The sequence below is a fragment of the Halictus rubicundus genome, chromosome 17, assembly GCF_050948215.1.
Source record: "Halictus rubicundus isolate RS-2024b chromosome 17, iyHalRubi1_principal, whole genome shotgun sequence".
Lineage (NCBI taxonomy): Eukaryota > Metazoa > Arthropoda > Insecta > Hymenoptera > Halictidae > Halictus > Halictus rubicundus.
In genome coordinates, this window is record NC_135165.1 from 1,667,493 (window position 1) to 1,689,173 (window position 21,681).

General features: G+C 48.2%; 1 protein-coding gene across 1 annotated transcript in view; it reads right to left on the reverse strand.

The window, feature by feature from the left end:
- The window catches only part of LOC143362582 (protein Skeletor, isoforms B/C), a 52,329-nt gene that overhangs the window by 7,349 nt on the left and 23,299 nt on the right, over window positions 1-21,681 (reverse strand). Inside the window, exons 3-4 of the mRNA XM_076802873.1 lie at window positions 17,965-18,220; window positions 15,877-15,988 (exon numbers count right to left, since the gene is read on the reverse strand). Coding sequence (XP_076658988.1) covers window positions 15,877-15,988; window positions 17,965-18,220 — 368 coding nt within the window. The remainder of the gene's footprint in view (window positions 1-15,876; window positions 15,989-17,964; window positions 18,221-21,681) is intronic.

Consider the following 21,681-nt stretch of genomic DNA (forward strand, 5'->3'; position numbering starts at 1 on the left):
ACAGTGTCATTTTTTCCCTGTAATTTTATCCGTATTTACTGGCGTTTCGCAATCAACGAGCCGCAGAGGAAGGAAAAGCAAATAGCGTAACGAGCAGAGCGCGACCCTGATATGGAAACTCATATCGCCGGTTCAAGGTATCGGCCTGTATCGATTCCTTCGTAGACAAAAGTCTGGGTGTCGGTTCCAAGGAACATCTCGAAATGGCCGGAATCAGGCCACGTATACAGTAGCCTTGAGCGGAATATCGAAGACGTCGAAGATATTCACCGACTTTCCAATCTTCGTCTCTTGGCACAGTTTTGTCGAGGGGGTGGCAGCGGGGAGGGCCGATAAAAAAGACAATAGAAAAATAGGAAGCGAGTTAATCGGCCCGACAGCGTGTACACGTTGAAAGATTCCCGCGTTCACCGTCGAGGAAGAATTACATTTTTGAAGGACGGTGCTGGTCGCAAATCCCGCAAATTTCTTCGGCACGATCAACAAATAACTGGCCGTTTCCGGTGTTCGTTTTTCCCCGGAAGTGATCGGCAAATTACTGTGACGCGACCGCGGCAGCAAGTCGCGATACTTCGACGTTAATTACGGGACGAACGACGGAGGTACGCGTGGCTGGTACGGCTGGTAATTAGCGCGGCGCTTTATTAGCCCGGGTAAACTTTCGACGACCAAAAAGTCGAGGGAGTTGGGGCGGGGGTTCGGTTGATTGGAAACGGGGAAAAATAATTATCCAGCTGGCGGCAAGACGCGAGCCTTCGAGACGCGGAGAATGGCGGTCGGGTTTAATGGAAATCGCGAACTTTCCGTGGGAAAACGGCTCGCTTTGTGCACGGGTCTGATCCTGCGCGACGAAGACGGTTTATAAACCCGGGATGCGGTACAGTCGCGCGAGGGTTCCTCGTCAATTCGATACCTTTGATCTGGTCGTTATACGCCGACCCAAGTTTCGCCGGGGGTTGCTGCACCCGCCCCTAATAGACTGTTTATCTCGTAAGCTCGGATTTAGATTCGTATCGGGTCTCATTATGCGACCCGCGAGGTCCGTCTACCCGTCGCCCACCGATATCTCCCCGTCTCCAGCGCCGCGTCATCCAAAAAATCCTTCCTCTCGCGTTTCCAAAAAATCCATCCAATCGATTTTTCGGGCAAGATTCGCTCCCATCGTGTCTCAATTTTCCGGCGCGGTTTCATTGTTCTTTAACGCTTCCAAACTAGAAACCTCAACAATTCCATAAAATCGAAGTAACCTATTTAATGAAATGAAAATTGAAAATAATTAAGTGTACGATATTGAGTAGTCCTCCAACTTGCTTGCATTTTACGGATCCTAATCGGTACAACGAATATATTAACGTAAAAATTCATTTTAACCCTTAGCACTCGAGCGGCGACTCTGAAGCACCACTGGAAATTGTTGTGGCAATATTTCAAGGAAATTACAAAAAATATTACAAAATATTTGTCACATTACAAAATTTGTATTTGTACGAATAAAATGAGAATATTCTAAGACGGAAGAAAAATTTTAGAATGAAAATAGCGCCGAGTGCAAAGGGTTAAAACCTGAACAAATAATTCCGTCACCCACGTATGGCTGACATGGCAGTCAACGTGTTAAATAATCTGACGTTGCTATTGGAATAATCGATAGGTAGCGCGTGCCTTGTTACAGTGTTGTTATTAGATCTTATCACTTGCGTGTTGCTAAACGTACATTCGCGAATTGCACACGTCCACGCTCTGTTCAAGAATTATAAAATCGTTCATCTACGTAAGTGACTCTAACGACTCGCTGTACTTGTATGTGGCGTATTCCAAATACTCGACAGAAATATTGCAAATAATTCAGAAACTGTTGCAGCTATTCTCCCAAATTCTGGGTACAATGTTCCAAACTACTGTTCCAACATGCGAGCAATTATTGCACCGACCAAAATATGACTTTCGATACCCTAAATTTTGTTTTTTTGTTTTCGTGGAACGTGAAGATTGCGCGTCCGAGATCAGGTTTTCCCGAAGCGGCAGAGTTTCCCGGATTTGCCGCGAGTCTTTCCCGGGAAAAATTGGAACGTGACTGCGTCGACGTGACGTCGATCAGGATTAAGATCCACGCAGAACCCCGGACGCAATTGATGGGGGTTCTGGTCCCCGTGGACGGGCGCGATACGGCCGATATCGATATACACTCTCTCGTTACGGAGAGAGAGCAAGCGGCGACCGGTCGGCCGAGCAGTCGATATTCAATCAAATAAATCCCCCTAACAAACTGGGAGAATCGGAGATAGCATCAAGAAACAATCCCGTTGCCAGGGGAGCAAGACTACGCAATCAGGCTCGAACGAGGAATCTAATAATTTGCCGCGTGACTGGGGAACCGTCGCGTTTATACTATTTTCGGTCGATTCGTTTATACTATTTTCGGTCGATTCGTTCATCGAGAGAGGACTTCTCAGGTATTTGGTCAGGTAGAAAAGACGAGTCCAAAGGTTCGACCCCCTTCCAGATTTTCCAATCGTGTTCCTGCGTCTTCGTTTTGTTTAAATTTCCGTTCGAGTTGGATCAGTTTTGCAGAAATCAATTTTCTGTTAGCTGTTTCGCATCGTTTATTACCTCGGAGAAAAGGAGTTGCGGTTCTGTTGCCGGAAGTTCACGAATGAGATTCGAGCCTCGCGCTTGTCTGACTATTTTCGTCCGATTCTACTGCGAACCGAAGAAGTCGATCTGATTCTAAGAACTGTAATATTTTTGCTAGCAGAACTTCCTAACAAAAAAAAAAAAGGAATCTGATCACCGGTTTTGGAAATGGTTATTCCAGCCCTTAGGGTCCCTCTCTCGCATCTTATTATTCCGTGTTTGCCGATTGCTTTCGATCCCCCGGCGATTATCCCCGCACGGGACACGCTAACGACCGCGTTCGTCCGAAACGTGGGACGGGGATCATGGTCGTCGAGGAGATTCCGGACAGGTCATGGTTGTATATTATTTTAGCGCCTTATCAGGCCCGTATCATCCCCAGTCAGCCGGGGCGGTTCCCCTTCGCGCTTGGTCACCCCCCACCGTTGCGAGGCGCACGTTCTTACGGAAATTGAGACATCGAGCCTCGTTAGGCTCGATAGCAACGCCCCTTATCCTTGTTCGCCATCGGACCAGGGCACATTGTGTTGCACTTTATTGCTGCCGGGCCAGCCGGTAGTAGTCCGCCGTGATTATCGCTCCACGCCCGCTCCTAACGGACGATTAAATTGATAACGCCGAATCTGAACGGTATCTCGACACCGGCTGGATCCTGGATCCGTTTGTGCCGACAGCTCGATCCCCCCCACCAATCTTTCCCAACCCAAAATTATCCGTTTGTAGGTTAGAACTGCTCACAGTACTCGCCAGATTTACTTATCAATTTTTCTCTGACGAATCATCAAGCTTTATGATATTCCTAATGTAACGGCTATTCATTTCACCCTTAGTATTTAAGGATTATTTCTAATTTAACACGTTCGTTTTAAAATGAATTTTTACGTTGATATATTCATCGTACTAAACTTGATTAGGATCTGTAACATGCAAGAAAGTTGGAGGATTACTCAGTATCGTACATACAATTTTTTGCAATTTTTATTTCATTAAATAACTTACGTTGATTTAATGGAATTTTCGGGGATTCTAGTTGGGCGTTCAAAGTGTTAATAGATTGCAATGAATATCTGGCTTCACAATTCGAGACAGCTGCGAGCGCGAACGGTTGAAAAGAAAATCGCCGGAGATTGAATAAATTGATTTTGATTTTATCACTCAGCTCGCGGACCGGTTCCTGTGAACAGCGCTCAAAGAACTCGCGAGAGACAAATTGCCAGGAGACGGTGGAGGGAGTAAAAGAAGGACGAGCTATCGGGTTTCACGGTTTCATGATTAGTCGGACCGGGGTGTAGCGGAGATTAGAGGAAGAATCGACAGGCGGCCGTGTACCACCGGTGTTTAACAAGGCCGAGATGTATCGGGCGCTTTTTTACTTTTACGAACCTCTCGTAAAATTCCAATCCGTAGCCGGATCGAGGCGCAATTGGCTGCGAGAAGCTTGAAACCCGAGCGAAAAAGGACCGCCCGGCATCGGGCCCGTCCGTTCGACTTTAAGTAGGTGATAAATTAAACGAGCCACCCTCCCCGTAATACCTCTATATCTTAGACGGTGGGGATTTAATGGAACTTTTTTTTAACCGAAACTTTATACTAGCCGGGGATAAGCTCCCGTTAAATACGTTCCGCCGGGCTAATTACACGGATATCTCGCGTCGCCTTCAACTTCTTCCGACAGCTCTCTAACCCCTGATCCGTTCACCTTATTCACAAACACCGATCACCGATCATTTCCTATTGATCAACGGTTAACGAAGATCGTATCAATTTAACTCTTAAACGCACGAGTGGGCCCCGCAAAGCACCCCAGTGTTGGATTTTGTGTTAACATCTTTAGCCGCGCCATTTGTCAACTGAGAGTTCAGCCATTTGCTTCTGTCAATATTTAGGTTATGTTTAACGCGTTTACGGAAATAAATTGTTGCTGTAATCAAAGTTAGCAAGGAATTAGGTAAGCGGGGTCCTCGATGGACCCCGTGTATGCATTCATGTTCCTAATATTTAGTTTACCTATGCACTTAAGGGTTAAGCAGAATTGCAAAGCAACCTTATCAAAATTCTTCAAGTACAAGGTTTCCATTCATTTCCGAACCCGGTAGCAGTTACTCCCCGATGAGATTCCAGGTCCAAAATCAATTTGAAATCGTCGGTATCATCCTCGAGAGTAATCGGCAAATTTTATTAAACATTTGCCCGTGCGATCTGTTTCCGAACCGGCGACAAAGTCCACCGGAACTTCGTCCAACGGGGAAAATTAATTTCAAGAGTTAGGAACGCGAATGTACATAAATCTCGGACCGGAGTGATCCTCGGGATGCATCTGCGCGCTGTGCAAACATGTTACTGGGTCGTTCATTGCCACCGGAAGACTTCCTGCCCCGAAACCGACAGCGGCGGAAGTTCAAAGTTCGCGTGTGTCGACTTCACCTTGGCGCTTTAATTACTGGTTATCGGAGCGGCGGGGGGAGTGTACCGCGATTTCTGAATAGGGGTCGTGCAATTCCGAAAGTACACACACACAGAGAGAGAGAGAGAGAGAGAGAGAGAGAGAGAGAGAGGGGAAGGTGTGCCTCCGCCGCATCAGCACCGTCGGATTCCCTCTGTCCTACACGCCGAATGACGAAACTTTCCCGGCGTCGGCGTCGGCGTCGGCAGGAGGACCGGCGTGGGCGGTCCTCCGGTGTACCTGGAACTTTCGCGAGCTCTCGTCCAATCGGCGTGTCGGCTGCGAGAACGATGTATAGAGGGGAAAACGGATGACAGAGGGTGCGAAAGAGAAGTCACCGGCCGGGCCGAGGATCGGCGAGAAAGAGACGACCGCGAGGAACAGAGGGTGCAGGAGGGTTACCAGCGAGCGAGAGAGAGAGAGAGAGAGAGAGAGAGAGAGACGGAGAACCTTGCCGAGTACGAACCACGGTAGAACGAAGACAGAGGGAGAGAGAAAGCTGGAAGAAAATTGTACAAAACGAGACAGCGGAAAAATGGAGACGAGAAGAAAGATGGAGGTACAGGGAGAATCGGAAGAATAGATATTGTCGGCGAGTTTTCACTGCTGAACAGGGGAGCGTAGTCAAGAACGAAGTAGAACGACGACAGTCAAACAAACGCGTAGAGAGGGGCCTGAAAGTAGAAGAACACCGAGTAGATCGAGGAGAACCGAAGAGTAAACCCCCCTGGAGGAGGAGAATTTTGAATGACGAAGAGGAGAACCCGGCGAGAATGAAGTACATACGTAGGACGACCGTTGAACAGACGGAAACAGATGAGTTAGAAGTAGAAGATCGAGTGGAACGAGTGGGGTGAAAAATGTGACAAAACGGGAAGATAAAAGCCGAAACCGGGAGAGTAGATGTAGCTGAAGGAGAAGGGTTTTTCCCAGGGGAGAAAGCTTAATCGAGAATCGAACCCGATCTGCGTAGAACAAGGAGGGGTGAAAAATTGGAGACAAGAGGAGGAATAGAAGTCGAAACAGGGAGAAACTGGAGGAGTAGACGTAGTCGAAAAAGGAGGCGGGTTTTCCCAATGATGAAGAGAGAGAGAGAGAGGGAGAAGTAGACGAAAATCGTATAAAACGAGAGGGGTGAAAAATGGAGACAAGAGGAGAGATAGAAGTCGAAATAGAGAAGACCGGAAGAATGGACAGGGCCGGAGGGGGTTGGAGAGGGCGCGAGACGCGAAAGAAATACGGTCGGCGAATCAGGGCGAGGAAGGGGGTCGAAGAGGGGGTTGCGCGCAGGGGTTGGGTAGGAGAGGGCTAACTGGGCAACGAAAAATGATAACTTTTGCTGAAATACGCTGGTGGTCAGACGCGCGATGCTAACTTCGCTCCACTTTGCCTCGTTTCGCTCGCCTACCGCCCCCCCCCCACGTGCCCCCGCGCCCCTTGCCAAGGGGGATGTCGATGTGTTCCTTTTTCCGCAGCAATGCCGGCCAACCACTTCGCTTGCTATTTCATTTCCACGTCGACTCGTGTGTACTCGACCACTTATGTGTATTCGAATGCTGGCTACGCAGCCACCGTTCATATGGTACCCCCTTGCGGGGGTGGGAGAAGAACGTTCGCCGACCCCCTACCCCCCCGGAGGGTCGCCCGGACCAGAAAAACTGGGAAACTCGACGCTCCGGTGTTTTATATGCCTGTTAATTTTTCAGTTTGCTCCACGCTGCCTCTCGCAGTGGTACAACACGAGATTCGAGCCGACTGGAATTATTTTTACTTTCACTTTTGCACGCGCGAAAGTCGATCGGTGCTCGACGATTGGTTTTCCAATTTTTTTGGCAACCGCCTGAATATTTCTTTTGCAGAAAGAGTTAAAGTAACATCGAAATGTTCGCTCGTCAGCGTCGGTTCTCGATCGATGAAATTGCATCGATTTCGCGGGGAGTTTCGGCGTTGATATTTCGGCACTTAACGCGTTAGTTTTTAACGCGCTCATTAGCCCGAAACGCGGGACCGGAACGAATTCGGAGCGATGGCCAGAGGCGGGAGGACGCGCTGCGCTTTATCGTCTCGACGGTTCGCGAACCGACGCCGTTTTTCCGTGGGTAATTTCATAGAGTTTTGGCCCGGCGCCAGCCTACGCCCTTGCGCTTTGTGTGCGCGCCCTCCTGCACCCGATGCGCCCGATGCACCGCAACCGCCGCGCTGCACCGCGCGGAAGTATGTGCGGCGGCGTTTCGCGGACGCTTCAAAATGGCGGACGCAGCTGCACACGCCGCTGCTCAGTTCGGTGCGCCGCACGGTGCATCTAGAATCAATGGGCCTTTAGCACAGTGATCATGCTTCGTTTTTAACATGCACCGGCTCACGCTACATCTCCGATTTTCGGGAAATCGTAATTTCGTCGAGAAGAGTCGTACAGCGAGGAATCTGGGCTCGTTTTAAAGCTTGAAGCTTATTTTTTAAGTTTATTTTTTCTCTAAAATGTTTTTGCATATAGTGGGAAAAGTACGACAGATTGAAAGGTGTTTGAAAACGTTGGAAAAATTTTGTTTACGACCCGCAGTTCGTCGCAGACTTGTAGATGAAAGGGTCCCTTTTGCAATCTTTCAGGGCCGTCGGCAAAGAGCGTCAGCAATGATTAATTATGGAGTGGCGCGGACATTCTGCTTTTCGACGGCGAGAAAGTGAAAGGCAAAGTCTCTCGTTAGAGAATTTTCTCGTTAGAGGCTCGGTCCTTTCGGAGATACCGAAAGAGAGTCTCCTTGGCTGGTTTCCGATCGAAGCGCGGCCGGGTCCCTTTGGCGACCTCGTGGCCATCGGTCGGCTCGCAGCAAAATGGCGTCCCTTTGGACCGGCCACAAAGAAGCCGAGCGGTGCCGGAGGAAGTCTCTGTTCAGGATTGTCGAATGAAAAGGACAAAAAGCGGGCGAGGAAGTCGCCGAAAATCGCGTGGCGGGGCGAGACGGGAGAATTTTTCGAAAAATGATCCCGAAGAATGAGACGACGCGACGACGGCCGGGGCGACTGCGGATACGCTGCTACAAAAGCGGCGAGAGCGGAAGCGAGCGCGCGAAACGAAGCCGACGAGGACGGACGGGCAAGAATTTTGGAGGGAAGAGGAAACCGAGACAGAGGAGGGACTGGGGGGGGGAGGAGGACAGAGGCCACAAGGGTGGGAAGATAGAGGAGAAGAGAGAAAGGGGGAGAGAGAGAGCATCCTCGGGTAGCTGCCGGCAGCCAGTCAGCCAGCCCCGGCCAACATCGACCCGGCGAGCTGCTCTCTGCCCATGCGCAACAATCTTAGCCCTGGGCTAGCGATGGGCCCGATCCAATTCCCGACTTACAACCTCGCCGTTACAGAAGTAACGCGGAATCCGGACATCGATGTCCACCGGAATAAATCCGGCGACGCGACAGACGGCTGTCACCCGCCAACTTCGATGACCACGCGACCCACGACCGGACAATCTGCTCGGCAAACTTTTTCCATCCCTTTCCTGCACCCCCAGCTAGCCGCCAGCGAGTTCGTTGAATCCGTAGCTGACAATACGTGATCATCTTTTACCTTTTGAGTGATCGCAGCAGCCATTTCTATATCAGTTCGACACGGTATCGAGCTTGGAGAACCTATTCTCGCTGGTCCTCGATAGTCTGCAGCCTCTTCTTCTTCTTCTTCTTCTTCTTCTTCTTCTACAGTTTTATGCTGGTTATACAGTTTTAGACTGGTGGCAAGCTTGGTCCGGAATCGTATGCGAGTATTTTCTAGCTTTAACCGATCACAGAATCGATTTTTGGAGTTCCAGTTCCTCGCTGGCCTTTGATAGTCTGTGGCTTCCTCTTTGATCGCAGAGAGGGAAGCTCGGAGGTAGCAAAGCTTTTCTACGGTTTTAACGGACTCTTGATGACGGCACCACTGATTTTTCTTTTCAGTCGGGGGATATTAACCCTGAGCACTCGAATGGCGACCGTAAGGCGCCACTAAAAATTTCTGTATTACTATTCAAAATATTTCTTGCATTATTTAATTTCTTCGTATTTAATAAATTACTAAACATTTCAGTATTGTACGAGTAAATTGCACTATTTTCGTATGTATAGCATGAATAAACATATATATATAGAAGGAAAATATTCTAGGTCGAAAGAAATGTTTCGTTTTGGAGTGCAAAGGGTTAACAATTCATTCTCGTCGGTCTTCGACGTCTCGAACTGTTTTTCGTTGCTCGTCACGAAGCTACGGGCGACAGTCTGCGATTCGAAGTTATAGTTTATTTCGTCGGCGGATCGATACTCGCCGATTTGCATTCTTGTTTCGGCGCACGTGTCGAAGGTTTGGATTTAATAGAGGGTCGCCGGAATTTCGATGAACCCCGCCGCCAGACGGGACGCGCGAATTAACGGAAATATTTTTCTGCGTTCCGGGGATGTAGAAAATATTGTGTGACCTCCTGTTTTGCTTTATCGGACGTGTGTTATCGATGAAATATTTTTAGACGATATTACCGGTTTCCGATCGGCGATTAGCGCGGCGGGCAACAGCGAAACACGGTACACGCACCGTCAAACGTTTTACGCGGAGGAGAGGAGTACTTGAACGCGGCTGGGAAAATATTCGCAGCACAATAAATACTGTCAATGCAAACGATTTATACGAGAGCCGTTGCTCGTGTCATCGCCGCGTCGCTCGACAACGATTGTCCGTCGCGACGGCCCTGTAACCGGTGACAGATTCTTTCGATATCGTTCGCAACGATCGAACTCGATCGTTCTGAAAGACTCGAACGTTCGTGACTGAAAATCCGGACACGTCTCAAAACGACGGGGATAAATCATTCGCGGTCCTCGCTTCTGTCGTATAAAATAATAAATAAAAGTTACAAGTCCCGGAAATATGGGGTCGCAAGCTCCCAGTACCTGCCCAATAAAAATGTCAACAAATCAGAAACAAAATGAAGAAGTCTGTCAGATAGGAAAATTCGTTGGTTTCGGAGCGAAGCGATTCGCAAGAAAATTGCATTGTATTGTCTTCCAAGGGTCCCATTATTTTTGGGGAACGGTGTTCGGGATCCGTTCGAAACGGTTATTAATCGACGTTCCCCGCGAGCTAGGATCCGTCCACTCGGTGCCACGAGCACCCGTACTTCGTCATCCCTCCCCGAAAACTATGAGGCGTTTAATTAACTCCAGTGTTCGTGGAAAGAGAACGGGAATTCAGATGCAAATGCCGTGACACGCCCATAGGACGACCCTTTCTTCTTCCGGTGAAAACACACAACCATCACGGCCGACCGCTGGTTGGACGGATAACCCTCCTGGTGGAATTTAAATTCACCCCCCACCGAGCACATAAGTTACCGTTTAAGGGGAACCTAATCGGGGATATTCTATAAACAGATATTCAATATTCTCAATATTCTCTGTTTTTCTTGCGAGTAAGTTCGTTCGTGGCGAACGACAATTCAGACACGTAAATTTTCTGTCATCGTTCTGCTGTTATTGTTTATCGCTATTCCACAAAGGTGCGCGCGCGAGCGCTGGGATCGCGTGCAAGATACCAGAAAAGATTAAATTTTCGCGGCACGAACCATGCTCGTAAATGCGACAGGCACCGTATACGAGATCGAGGGATAACGCGATTCGGTTTTTGTCATTTCCGCAGTGGTACGTGTCGCGCGATGCTCAGCCGGGAAGTGAAGCAACCCAATGGCAGCTCGGCCGACCTCTCGTTGGACCTGACAGTAATAGAAATAACCGGCAACGGTGCCGTTCAGACCAAACGAAGGATTGCAAATGTTTCTCGATTAAGGAGAATAACGCTCTGTAACCGTAAAGCGAGAGGAGCAGTAAGAAGAGCCGGATGAATCCTCGCGAGGACCGCGTTCTTTCATCGTCGGTTCCACGGGGAGTGGTCAAACAGCGGTTCCCCTGGGTTCGGCATGGGGACAGCGTGTCGAAGGGTCCGGGGAAACGGAGATGAAAGACCGATCAACGGCTTTAACGTTTCGGATTCCCCGAGGAAGCCCCGCGGACACGATCCGGAGCCCGAGACCGCAGTCGCGGGCTTCCCCTATTCGCGGGCAAAAGTGCCCGGGACCCACGTTGGTTGAAGCGAGGCTGCTGGGGAAGGAAAAAAATTACTAAATCCTATCCGAATCAGTGGCCCATTGAGTCGACGGTTTGATATCGACCGTGGATATCTACGCGCGCGGTCCTTTTCAAAGAAAAGCCTCAAGTCTCTCTCTCTCTCTCTCTTTCTCTTTTCGCTCGTACCTCGCGCATCTCCCGTGCCCCGGGGGTGGGAGAAAAGGAAAACGGAACAAGAAGAAGGCTTATTCCTGACAATACATCCTTCGACGGTGAGCGAGGGTGTGCCGGCCTGACAGACAGATAGACAGACAGTTCCTGTCTACCGGATACCCAAGCAAAACCCGGCCGTCTACCCCTCTGTGTGTATCAGCCACCTTCGTTCAACCCCCTTACTCGCGGAGGATCGGGGTACACACCCCATCGAACCGGCTCCGGCCTCTGTGAATCACGGACAGAATGGAGCGGCACGTATCGGAGAGAAACGAGACCGATTCCGGGGATCTCGGAGATTTTCGGACGACCCGGAATACGCGGTGTGCTTCGTTCCTGCAGAATGTTTCTGTTATTTAGACAGGCTGTGATACTCTTTGCTACCGGATCTGAGAGATAAGACCTTCCCAGAGTTGAAACTCTGAGGATTGAATAAGTCATTTGTATATTATTTCGCAAATGATAGTTCTCGAAAAACTGATTTCTCCTCAAGCTGATACTCTTTGCTACCGGATCTGAGAGACAAGACCTTCCCAGAGTTGAAACTCTGAGGATTGAACAGTTTCTTTGTATATTATTTCGCAAATGGCAGTTCTCGAAAAACTGATTTCTCCTCAAGCTGGTACTCTTTGCTACCGGATCTGAGAGATAAAATCTTCCCAGAGTTGAAACTCTGAGGATTGAACAGTTTATTTGTATATTATTTCGCAAATGACACTTCTTGGAAAACTGATTTCTCCTCAAGCTGATACTCTTTGCTACCGGATCTGAGAGATAAGACCTTCCCAGAGTTGAAACTCTGAGGATTGAACAGTTTCTTTGTATATTATTTCGCAAATGACAGTTCTCGAAAAACTGATTTCTCCTCAAGCTGATACTCTTTGCTACCGGATCTGAGAGATAAGACCTTCCCAGAGTTGAAACTCTGAGGATTGAACAGTTTCTTTGTATATTATTTCGCAAATGACAGTTCTCGAAAAACTGATTTCTCCTCAAGCTGATACTCTTTGCTACCGGATCTGAGAGATAAGACCTTCCCAGAGTTGAAACTCTGAGGATTGAACAGTTTCTTTGTATATTATTTCGCAAATGACAGTTCTCGAAAAACTGATTTCTCCTCAAGCTGATACTCTTTGCTACCGGATCTGAGAGACAAGACCTTCCCAGAGTTGAAACTCTGAGGATTGAACAGTTTCTTTGTATATTATTTCGCAAATGACAGTTCTCGAAAAACTGATTTCTCCTCAAGCTGGTACTCTTTGCTACCGGATCTGAGAGATAAAATCTTCCCAGAGTTGAAACTCTGAGGATTGAACAGTTTATTTGTATATTATTTCGCAAATGACACTTCTTGGAAAACTGATTTCTCCTCAAGCTGATACTCTTTGCTACCGGATCTGAGAGATAAGACCTTCCCAGAGTTGAAACTCTGAGGATTGAACAGTTTCTTTGTATATTATTTCGCAAATGACAGTTCTCGAAAAACTGATTTCTCCTCAAGCTGATACTCTTTGCTACCGGATCTGAGAGACAAGACCTTCCCAGAGTTGAAACTCTGAGGATTGAACAGTTTCTTTGTATATTATTTCGCAAATGACAGTTCTCGAAAAACTGATTTCTCCTCAAGCTGGTACTCTTTGCTACCGGATCTGAGAGATAAAATCTTCCCAGAGTTGAAACTCTGAGGATTGAACAGTTTCTTTGTATATTATTTCGCAAATGACACTTCTTGAGAAACTGATATCTCCTCAATTTCTTTTCCAAACGAAGATTAATTACCAATTGTGTGAACTTCGACTACAGTGTGCCGAGGAGTTAGTGAAGCTACCGGAAATCGTTGTCAACGAGTGGCCCGTGTCTCCATTCGGTTTGACAAAGTTTCCGAACGTAAGCATAAGCATGCAGTAAGCATGATTTTCAACGTGAAATTGATTCGAAGCTCGCGTTCCGTCCACAGGGGCAGCACACGGTGGAACCATAGTATTTCAGGCAGATTGAGCACAACAGCCGCGCCGTGCAAGGCATATTTTGCAACATCGAGCGCTTTAATCTTTGACGAAACGCCGCGAGAGCCCTTTTCCGTATTCCTATCGTAAAATCTCGATCATACATTCATCGGGTTCTTTCCTCCCCAACCCTCCACCCCCTCATTGTCGCGGCGTCTGGCTTCCACTCGTGTTCCCCGATCGGTACACTCGACGTTAGGGAGAGAAAGAGAGAGAGAGAGAGAGAGATAGAGGGATGGATCGATTTATAACGAAAGGTTCGACGATCACTTACGATGGGGGGTGACGGGTTCGTAACGGGACACCCTGTAGAACGGACCGTGGGCGGCGGACAGCGCGTTTTGCGGTGACAGAGCGTGTCTGATGGAGGGTTGTCACGGTATGGGAGCACCCCTCAGACTTCGATATTAAAGCCCTCCTAATATAAGAGCAAAAGCTCCGGTTCTCTCTTTCTCTCCCTCTCTCTCTTTCTCTGCCGTCGATATGCTCGTTTCAAATCTTTTCTCCTTTCCCGCCCTCCCTCTCTCTCTCTCTCTCTCTCCCCTGGACCCTCGGAAATCTTCTGGCTGGCGATACACTGACTTTCGTGCGCGAGCGAACGACCCGGCTGGATTTGCGGGTAAGCGAGTGGGCGTGCGAGGGTGGATCGCGAAAGGGATGGACAGATTTATTAAGCCCTGCGCGAGCTCCCTCCGCCGAGCGTGCGATGATATTGCATCGTCAAATGCGCGTAAAACCGGGCACAAATTTGCTCGATACAAACGAACCTCTATCTGTTCCCAGTGCTCCTCAAACCCTTCGAAAGTGGTCCATTTTTTCTTGTCCTACATTGGACTTTCGTCCAGGTCCTTGCTTTGGACCTTTAGGATTTTCAGAGAACTTTGGGAATCACTTCTTTTTCCTAGGGTCCTTGTAGTACCCCTAGGAATCCTTTCTTTTATTCTTTCAGTCTCCATGCACTTCGTGTTCCCGATTAATTTTTTCTTTTTCTGTTGGAACGCGCGAAGAAAGGAATTTCTGTGATTGACGAGGCAAATAATTTTCAGTTTGCACAAAAATTCGCAACTGTTCCTGCGTTTTCTAGAGATGGCGACACCGGCAGGATAATTTTTTCTTGTCCTACATTGAACTCTCGTCCAGGTCCTTGTTTTGAACATTTAGGATTTTCAGAGAACTTTGGGAATCACTTCTTTTTCCCAGGGCCCTTGTAGAACGAATTAACCCTGTAGTACCCCCAGGAATCGTTTCTTTTATTCTTTCAGTCTCCATGCACTTCGTGTTCCCGATTAATTTTTTCTTTTTCTGCTGGAACGTGCGAAGAAAGGAATTTCTGTGATTGACGAGGCAAATAATTTTCAGTTTGCACAAAAATTCGCAACTGTTCCTGCGTTTTCCAGAGATGGCGACACCGGCAGGATAATCGAGTAGATCAACCCCAATTAAAGTCGGCCGGATTCGCCTGTTTCCAGGGAACCATGCGTCCCAAACCGACCGGAAAAAGTCACGCGGAGACGGAAGAGGCGAGGCGCGGGGAAGAGAAACGACTTGAATGCATGCTTAGGTGCGTGCACACAACGGCGCGAAGGGTGCACGTGTGCGAGGGCGCGTGCACACCCCTGTTCTCCGGCTTCCGTATCCATCTGACACGCGCCATTGACCACGAATGCTTGTCCGATAGGCGACGGGGCCCCGTGGATCTCCTCAAAAATCAAGTTATCTCCATTCTCCGCGCATCGTGGCTCTTCGAACGAAACGACGACGTCGCGGCGCCGTCTTTTACCGGTTGGGCCGATCCAGACGCCGAGCATGTCGCGCAAATTTATCGGAAATACCGCGCGAGAGAGAGAGATTACCGGTGGATTGTCGTTTTATTCCCCGGGCCCGTGCACGGACTCCGACTTTTCTCTCCTGCGCGCGCGTTTTCGAATCCGTCCTACCCCCGACAAATTTTATTCCGTTTAATCCCATAATTTCTCCGCGGACGGTACAAAATCCACTTTCAAAGTCGAAACCGCCGCGCCGGACCGTACCGGCTAATTTTTACTGCTACTACGTTTTTGCGGGAAGCACAAAAGCAAAAGTTCCCGCAAATAACTCGCGTCGAGTTTGAGTTCGCTACCCCGAGAGTCTGCACTGCGCTCGTACTCTCAGTACTTTTAGTATAGCAGTTTCGGTATTTGCTAACGGAATATCGACAATGAGATAATACTAGTTCTGAATCTAGAATATTTTGGGAATAATTGCAGGGAATCCGATTTAAATTACCGACGAACACCCCGGTATTTCGGTAGAAGTCCCTGGTTTCGAAATGTCCCTGTGGAAGAAATGGCACCCCCGGATATCTCGTAAGTTGAAACGTTATACCCGCGGCGTCTCGGGATGAAAAATTCTGCTTCGAGCGCAGAATTCAAAAATTCGAGCTCCTGTACGCGTTTCCCGTCAATCGGGCTGTCCACCGGCTCTACGCTGAAGATCGAGGGCACATTGAGGTTCACTCACAGCAAATCGCTTGCACCAAACGCTCAGCCAGCCCATGTCCCGCAGCCTCTTCCCGAGTGGCAGCTCCAGGAGGATGTCCGCATTGTTGTACGCTCCCAGCTTCTCTGGTTCACTGTGCACAGGAAAAAAAAAGAAAACATTCGAGAATCACCATTGTGCTCGTAACTGGTCTAATAACGCCGCGTGTTTCACCTATCGACCGCCTCGCTGACGATAATTCCGGCACGTCGCTCTGTCAGCGACATATTTATCAACCGAGGTCTAATTAGCACGATCGTTTCAAGTTCTTTCAACTTTTGCTGTTCGGTGGTATCGAGAGTCTGGTTGTTAACACTTTTAATCATCCCCGAGTCGCAATAAATGTGCAAATAGCGTCTACAGTGGCTTCGACTCTTCAGAGAAATTGTTTGCGTCTACGACACCGATCAAGTCAATTTACAAAAACATTGTTTCCGACCTGGAAGATGTGGCTGTTTACGGTGGATACCAGAAGCTCCACAGAGAGACGAGCAAGCAACGGTGGCGAGACGAAACGTAATAAAGTGCTCGCGCGGATGAAATCCGAACGAGATCGGCGTATAATTCCCGTTTTATTAACTGCACCCCCGCGATCCATTCGTCCGGCCTCTCCTCCTGTTTCCATCCCCGATTCCCGGCCGTCCACCCCCTCGTTCCGCACAACATGCTCTTTGAGTTTCATTTCATCCCTTGGTTACGGTATGCCGCTTTCGTCCGACAGCCGCCGCCGCCGCCGCCGCCCTCCCCTGTCCTCCTCCCTCACCCCTCCCTTGTTCTTTCTTTCTTTCGGCCCGCGTCAACCCTGACCGCACGCGCCGCCAACCACCTTCCACGAGTTTTTCTCCTCTTGGTCGCTCGTGCGAGAACAAGGTACAGCGACTTTCTCGGGTCCCTTTCAAGTGGCCCAAAAATCTCACCCCCTGCGAAACCCTCTCTCCCCTTTCACCGGTAACATGTCGTTTCGAAACGAGAGAGAACCTGACGAAAATTTTCTGCACCCCGAAACGACGATACTTCTTGCTTTGATACTGTTTCAACCCTTTGCACTCTCGGCGCTATGTTCATTCCAAAACTAAACTTTTCTTCCGTCTTAGAATATTTTCATTTTATTAATACGAAACTGATCCGATTTCCACATATAATAATGTTTAGTAATGTTTAGTAATCTATTGAATACAAATTTTGTAATGTAACAAATATTTCGTAAACTTTCTCGTAATTCCTTTGAGATAATGCCACAGTAATTTCTAGTGGTGCTTCGGAGTCACCACTCGAGTGCGAAGGGTTAACTTTGTCCATTTCAAATCAATCTAACGTGTTATTTCGAAACGCGAGAGAACCTGACGAAAATTTTCTGCACCCCGAAACGACGATACTTCTTGCTTTGATACTGTTTCAACCCTTTGCACTCTCGGCGCTATGTTCATTCCAAAACTAAACTTTTCTTCCGTCTTAGAATATTTTCATTTTATTAATACGAAACTGATCCGATTTCCACATATAATAATGTTTAGTAATGTTTAGTAATCTATTGAATACAAATTTTGTAATGTAACAAATATTTCGTAAACTTTCTCGTAATTCCTTTGGAATAATGCCACAATAATTTCTAGTGGTGCTTCGGAGTCACCACTCGAGTGCGAAGGGTTAACTTTGTCCATTTCAAATCAATCTAACGTGTTATTTCGAAACGCGAGAGAACCTGACGAAAATTTTCTGCACCCCGAAACGACGATACTTTTCACTTTGATACTGTTTTAACCCTTTGCACTCGGCGTCTTAGAATATTTTCATTTTATTCATACGAAACTGATCCGATCTCCACATATAATATTTGAATGCTTAGTCATCTATTGAATACAAATTTTCTAATGTAACAAATATTTTGCAAACTTTCTTGTAATTCCTTTGAAATAATGCCACAGTAATTTCTAGTGCTGCTTCAGAGTCACCACTCGAGTGCGAAGGGTTAACTTCGTCCACTTCAAATCAATTTTCTGAAGGATTGGTGTCTCGATACCACTGAACGACGAACGTTGAAAGTCCGATGACGAAAGAAATGGCCTTTACCTGCCCTTCTTCACCGGCGGATAGGGGATCATGTAACCGTGGGGACCAGGCGAGGTCCCGTTGCCGACCATGAAGTACGCGTCCGCCGCGGTCCCATCGTAGGAGAAGCCCTTTATGAACAGCGCCGACTCGTCCACGCCGTACAGTTCGCCCTTGATCCCTGGGCCCGAGGCCTTCAAGGTATCGTTGCTCGACGACTTGAAGTTCCCGATGTGCGTGCCGTAGGAGTTCTTTCTGCTTCTCGCATCGCCTGCAACTGGACGAACAACAATTAGCGGCATCAAAATTAACGTCAGCCACTTTTTGATGTATGTAGAATACAATATGAATGTACCATTTCCCAACGGTTAACAATTCCGTATGGGCGCCTAGTTTTGCGAATTGTCAACGAACGGAATTTCAGGCGGTTGAACGGGACCGACCCCTAAACGTTCGAGACCACGAAAAGACGGGACTCGATTCGAGCCGGGGCTCTCGTGGCTGGCAAAGGGGGATGCACGGTTTCACCCTCGTGATATAGGTTGGACGCATCGCCGCCCCGATACAAAAGCGTCGGCGGACCGGTCGGCTGTGCCGCGATTTGCATGAATTTCATTTCATTTGCTCGACAGGCCCATAAAGTCGGCCGAACGGGGATGGGAACAGAGCCAAAAGCCACGGTAGAGATCGCGACGTTGAAAACGTCCGCTTCCGACCGCGGCGCCGATCTTAAAACTTCGGCTCGAGATCAATTAACCGGCTGTTCAAGTCGTCGCCCGTTTAACACTTTGACCGGCAAACTAGAAACCTCGAAAATTCCGTAAAATCAAAGTTACAGTGAATTCCCGATATAAGTCACTTGCGCGGTTCTGGCCAGTGACATTTAGACGAAATTAACGGCTGTTCAAGTCGTCGCCCGTTTAACACTTTGATCGGCAAACTAGAAACCTCGAAAATTCCGTAAAATCAAAGTTACAGTGAATTCCCGATATAAGTCACTTGCGCGGTTCTGGCCAGTGACATTTAGACGAAATTAACGGCTGTTCAAGTCGTCGCCCGTTTAACACTTTGACCGGCAAACTAGAAACCTCGAAAATTCCGTAAAATCAAAGTTACAGTGAATTCCCGATATAAGTCACTTGCGCGGTTCTGGCCAGTGACATTTAGACGAAATTAACGGCTGTTCAAGTCGTCGCCCGTTTAACACTTTGATCGGCAAACTAGAAACCTCGAAAATTCCGTAAAATCAAAGTTACAGTGAATTCCCGATATAAGTCACTTGCGCGGTTCTGGCCAGTGACATTTAGACGAAATTAACGGCTGTTCAAGTCGTCGCCCGTTTAACACTTTGACCGGCAAACTAGAAACCTCGAAAATTCCGTAAAATCAAAGTTACAGTGAATTCCCGATATAAGTCACTTGCGCGATTCTGGCCAGTGACATTTAGACGGAATCTGTGATCCTCGCCGAACGTTGCATTAGAAACGCACAGCGCCACGCTCGGAAATGTAAAAGTCACTATCCGTGCTGATGTGGGTAGTTCCAGTGACCTTTAAACGCGAGGCTCGCAGTGACTTATATCGGGAATTCACCGTATTTAATGAAATAAAAATTGAAATAAAAGTAAATGTATAGTAGTCCTACAACTTTCTTGCATTTCACAGATCCTAATCAATTTTGGTAGAGTCAATATATTAACGTAAAAATTTATTTCAAAACCTGGACAACACCACACTATCGAAAGCACTATACACAGTAGCGCTATACGCATCGCAATTCCAACAAACGAGGTTAAATTTGTCTCGCACGTTATGCCACGAAAAATCGAGAATGGAGACTTGCGAGACTGCGAGACCTGCGAGACTTTAAATGGAGGACGCGCATGCTATTTTCAAGCGGAACGCCGATACCCCGTAAATCTTTCTATTTCGTGCTCCGCGAGTTCCTCTCTTCGAAATGCAGCCGAATCGGCTTAATGTTTCGATCGGAATGTTGAATTTAGGACAGGTACATACATGGTGACGCCATGGTGTGTCACGGGTTATCCGCGCGCGGATCTACACCGGGCGATATTAAACAATTTTGCACTTTGAATAACCGTGAATTCGATCCTGAAAAACGGGCTGGATTACTCGTCCCTCTGGCAACCTTTCCCTGGACCGATAAAAATGCTCTGTTAAAAAAGAAAAAAAAAAGATCGAGTACAATACCGACAGTCAACTGTTCCTTCCATAGCTACCGCGTTTTACGGTGGAAGCGTTTGACACTGTAGCACCAATGTTTGCAAGACGATCACCGATCATTCGAATTGTCGAACCGGTGGGTCATTTTTCTAGCTCGCGAAACACCAGGATAATTAACACGTCGCGTCGCTAAGCGGCGAGACTCTTCGAAAACGCAGATTCGAGGCTTTTAGTCCACCCTCGGGGTTCGGCCCACACCCCCCGGGCCCCTCGTTCACCCCGTTCGCTGATGGTGGTGTCGTTGAACGGGCGTCGAGTCCCGGTGGTTCTTCTGGGAGCAGAGAGAGAGAGAGAGAGAGAGAGAGAGAGTCGTGGTCGTCATCGTCCTCGCAGCCCGCTACACACCCCATCTCGGTCTACACGGGCAGGATATTACGGTGATGCGACAATGAACGCGGTGATCGCTATCTGGCCGGTATTGGGGGGATGTCAACCCCTCATTCTTTCTCCGTATCCCTCGCGCGCGCGCCGCGTGGTCGCACCAGCGAGCAACTAAAATCGGATAGCGATCGGGGAAGCCGGGCGACAAGGACAGAGGGAGGAGAGAGACCGGTGAATGAAACGGAAAGAACTGAAAGAGGGTGCGAACGGGAGAAAGAGAAAGTTATAGGAGGGTGGCGGCCGGAGACTACTCGAAACACAGGGAAGAACAGAGACCGGGGATATCTACTAGTAAACACTCGCGCGAGAGACCGTGCACGAGTGTGGAGGAGAGAGAGAGCTGTTAGCTAGCTATGCGTGCGTACCGAGCGCCCCGTCCGCCACCTAAACTACCCCCGACTGGTGCTTAAACTGCCTCCCCTTTTATTATGGGCCGCGACGGTTATTGGATTGTACCGTGCTATTTGTTGGCTGCCACACTAATGGATCCATAATCACCGGGACGAATTAACGGTACGCGACGACGCTGATGGGACGCTACTTTAAACACGACACCCCCCCCCGGTACCGCGACCTTTTGTCGCCCTGGGTGGCCTCTGCGATCCCATCGCACGCCAGTGTGACGAACTGTGATTAGAGATTCTTCGATTGCCATCGCGTCTAGCTCCATTCCCAGGTAAGCAATCTTCGGTCTTGCAATCAAATCATTTTTATTTTGCACAAAGATTCGCAGTCTAGTTTTATGAAACCCTTAACATCCCTTTATTTCCCCCAAAGATGTCATTAGGAACGTCACAAAATGGGTACCAGGGAAACTAGAAAGGGCAGTACAGAAGGATCAGGGTGAATCTTTGGTCTTCCGATCAAAGAATTTTTATTTTGCACAAAGATTCGCAGTCTAGTTTTATGAAACCCTTAACATCATTATTTCCATCCCTTATTTTCCCCAAAGATGTCATTAGGAATATCACAAAATCGGTACCAGGGAAACTAGAAAGGGCATTACAGAAGAGTCAAGATAAATTAATTTATTGCACCAATTGGAAACACGAGCGGTCACCCATCCCATCCGCGACCGCGAAGAGCCACGCTTAACCTGAACGATCGCACCAGT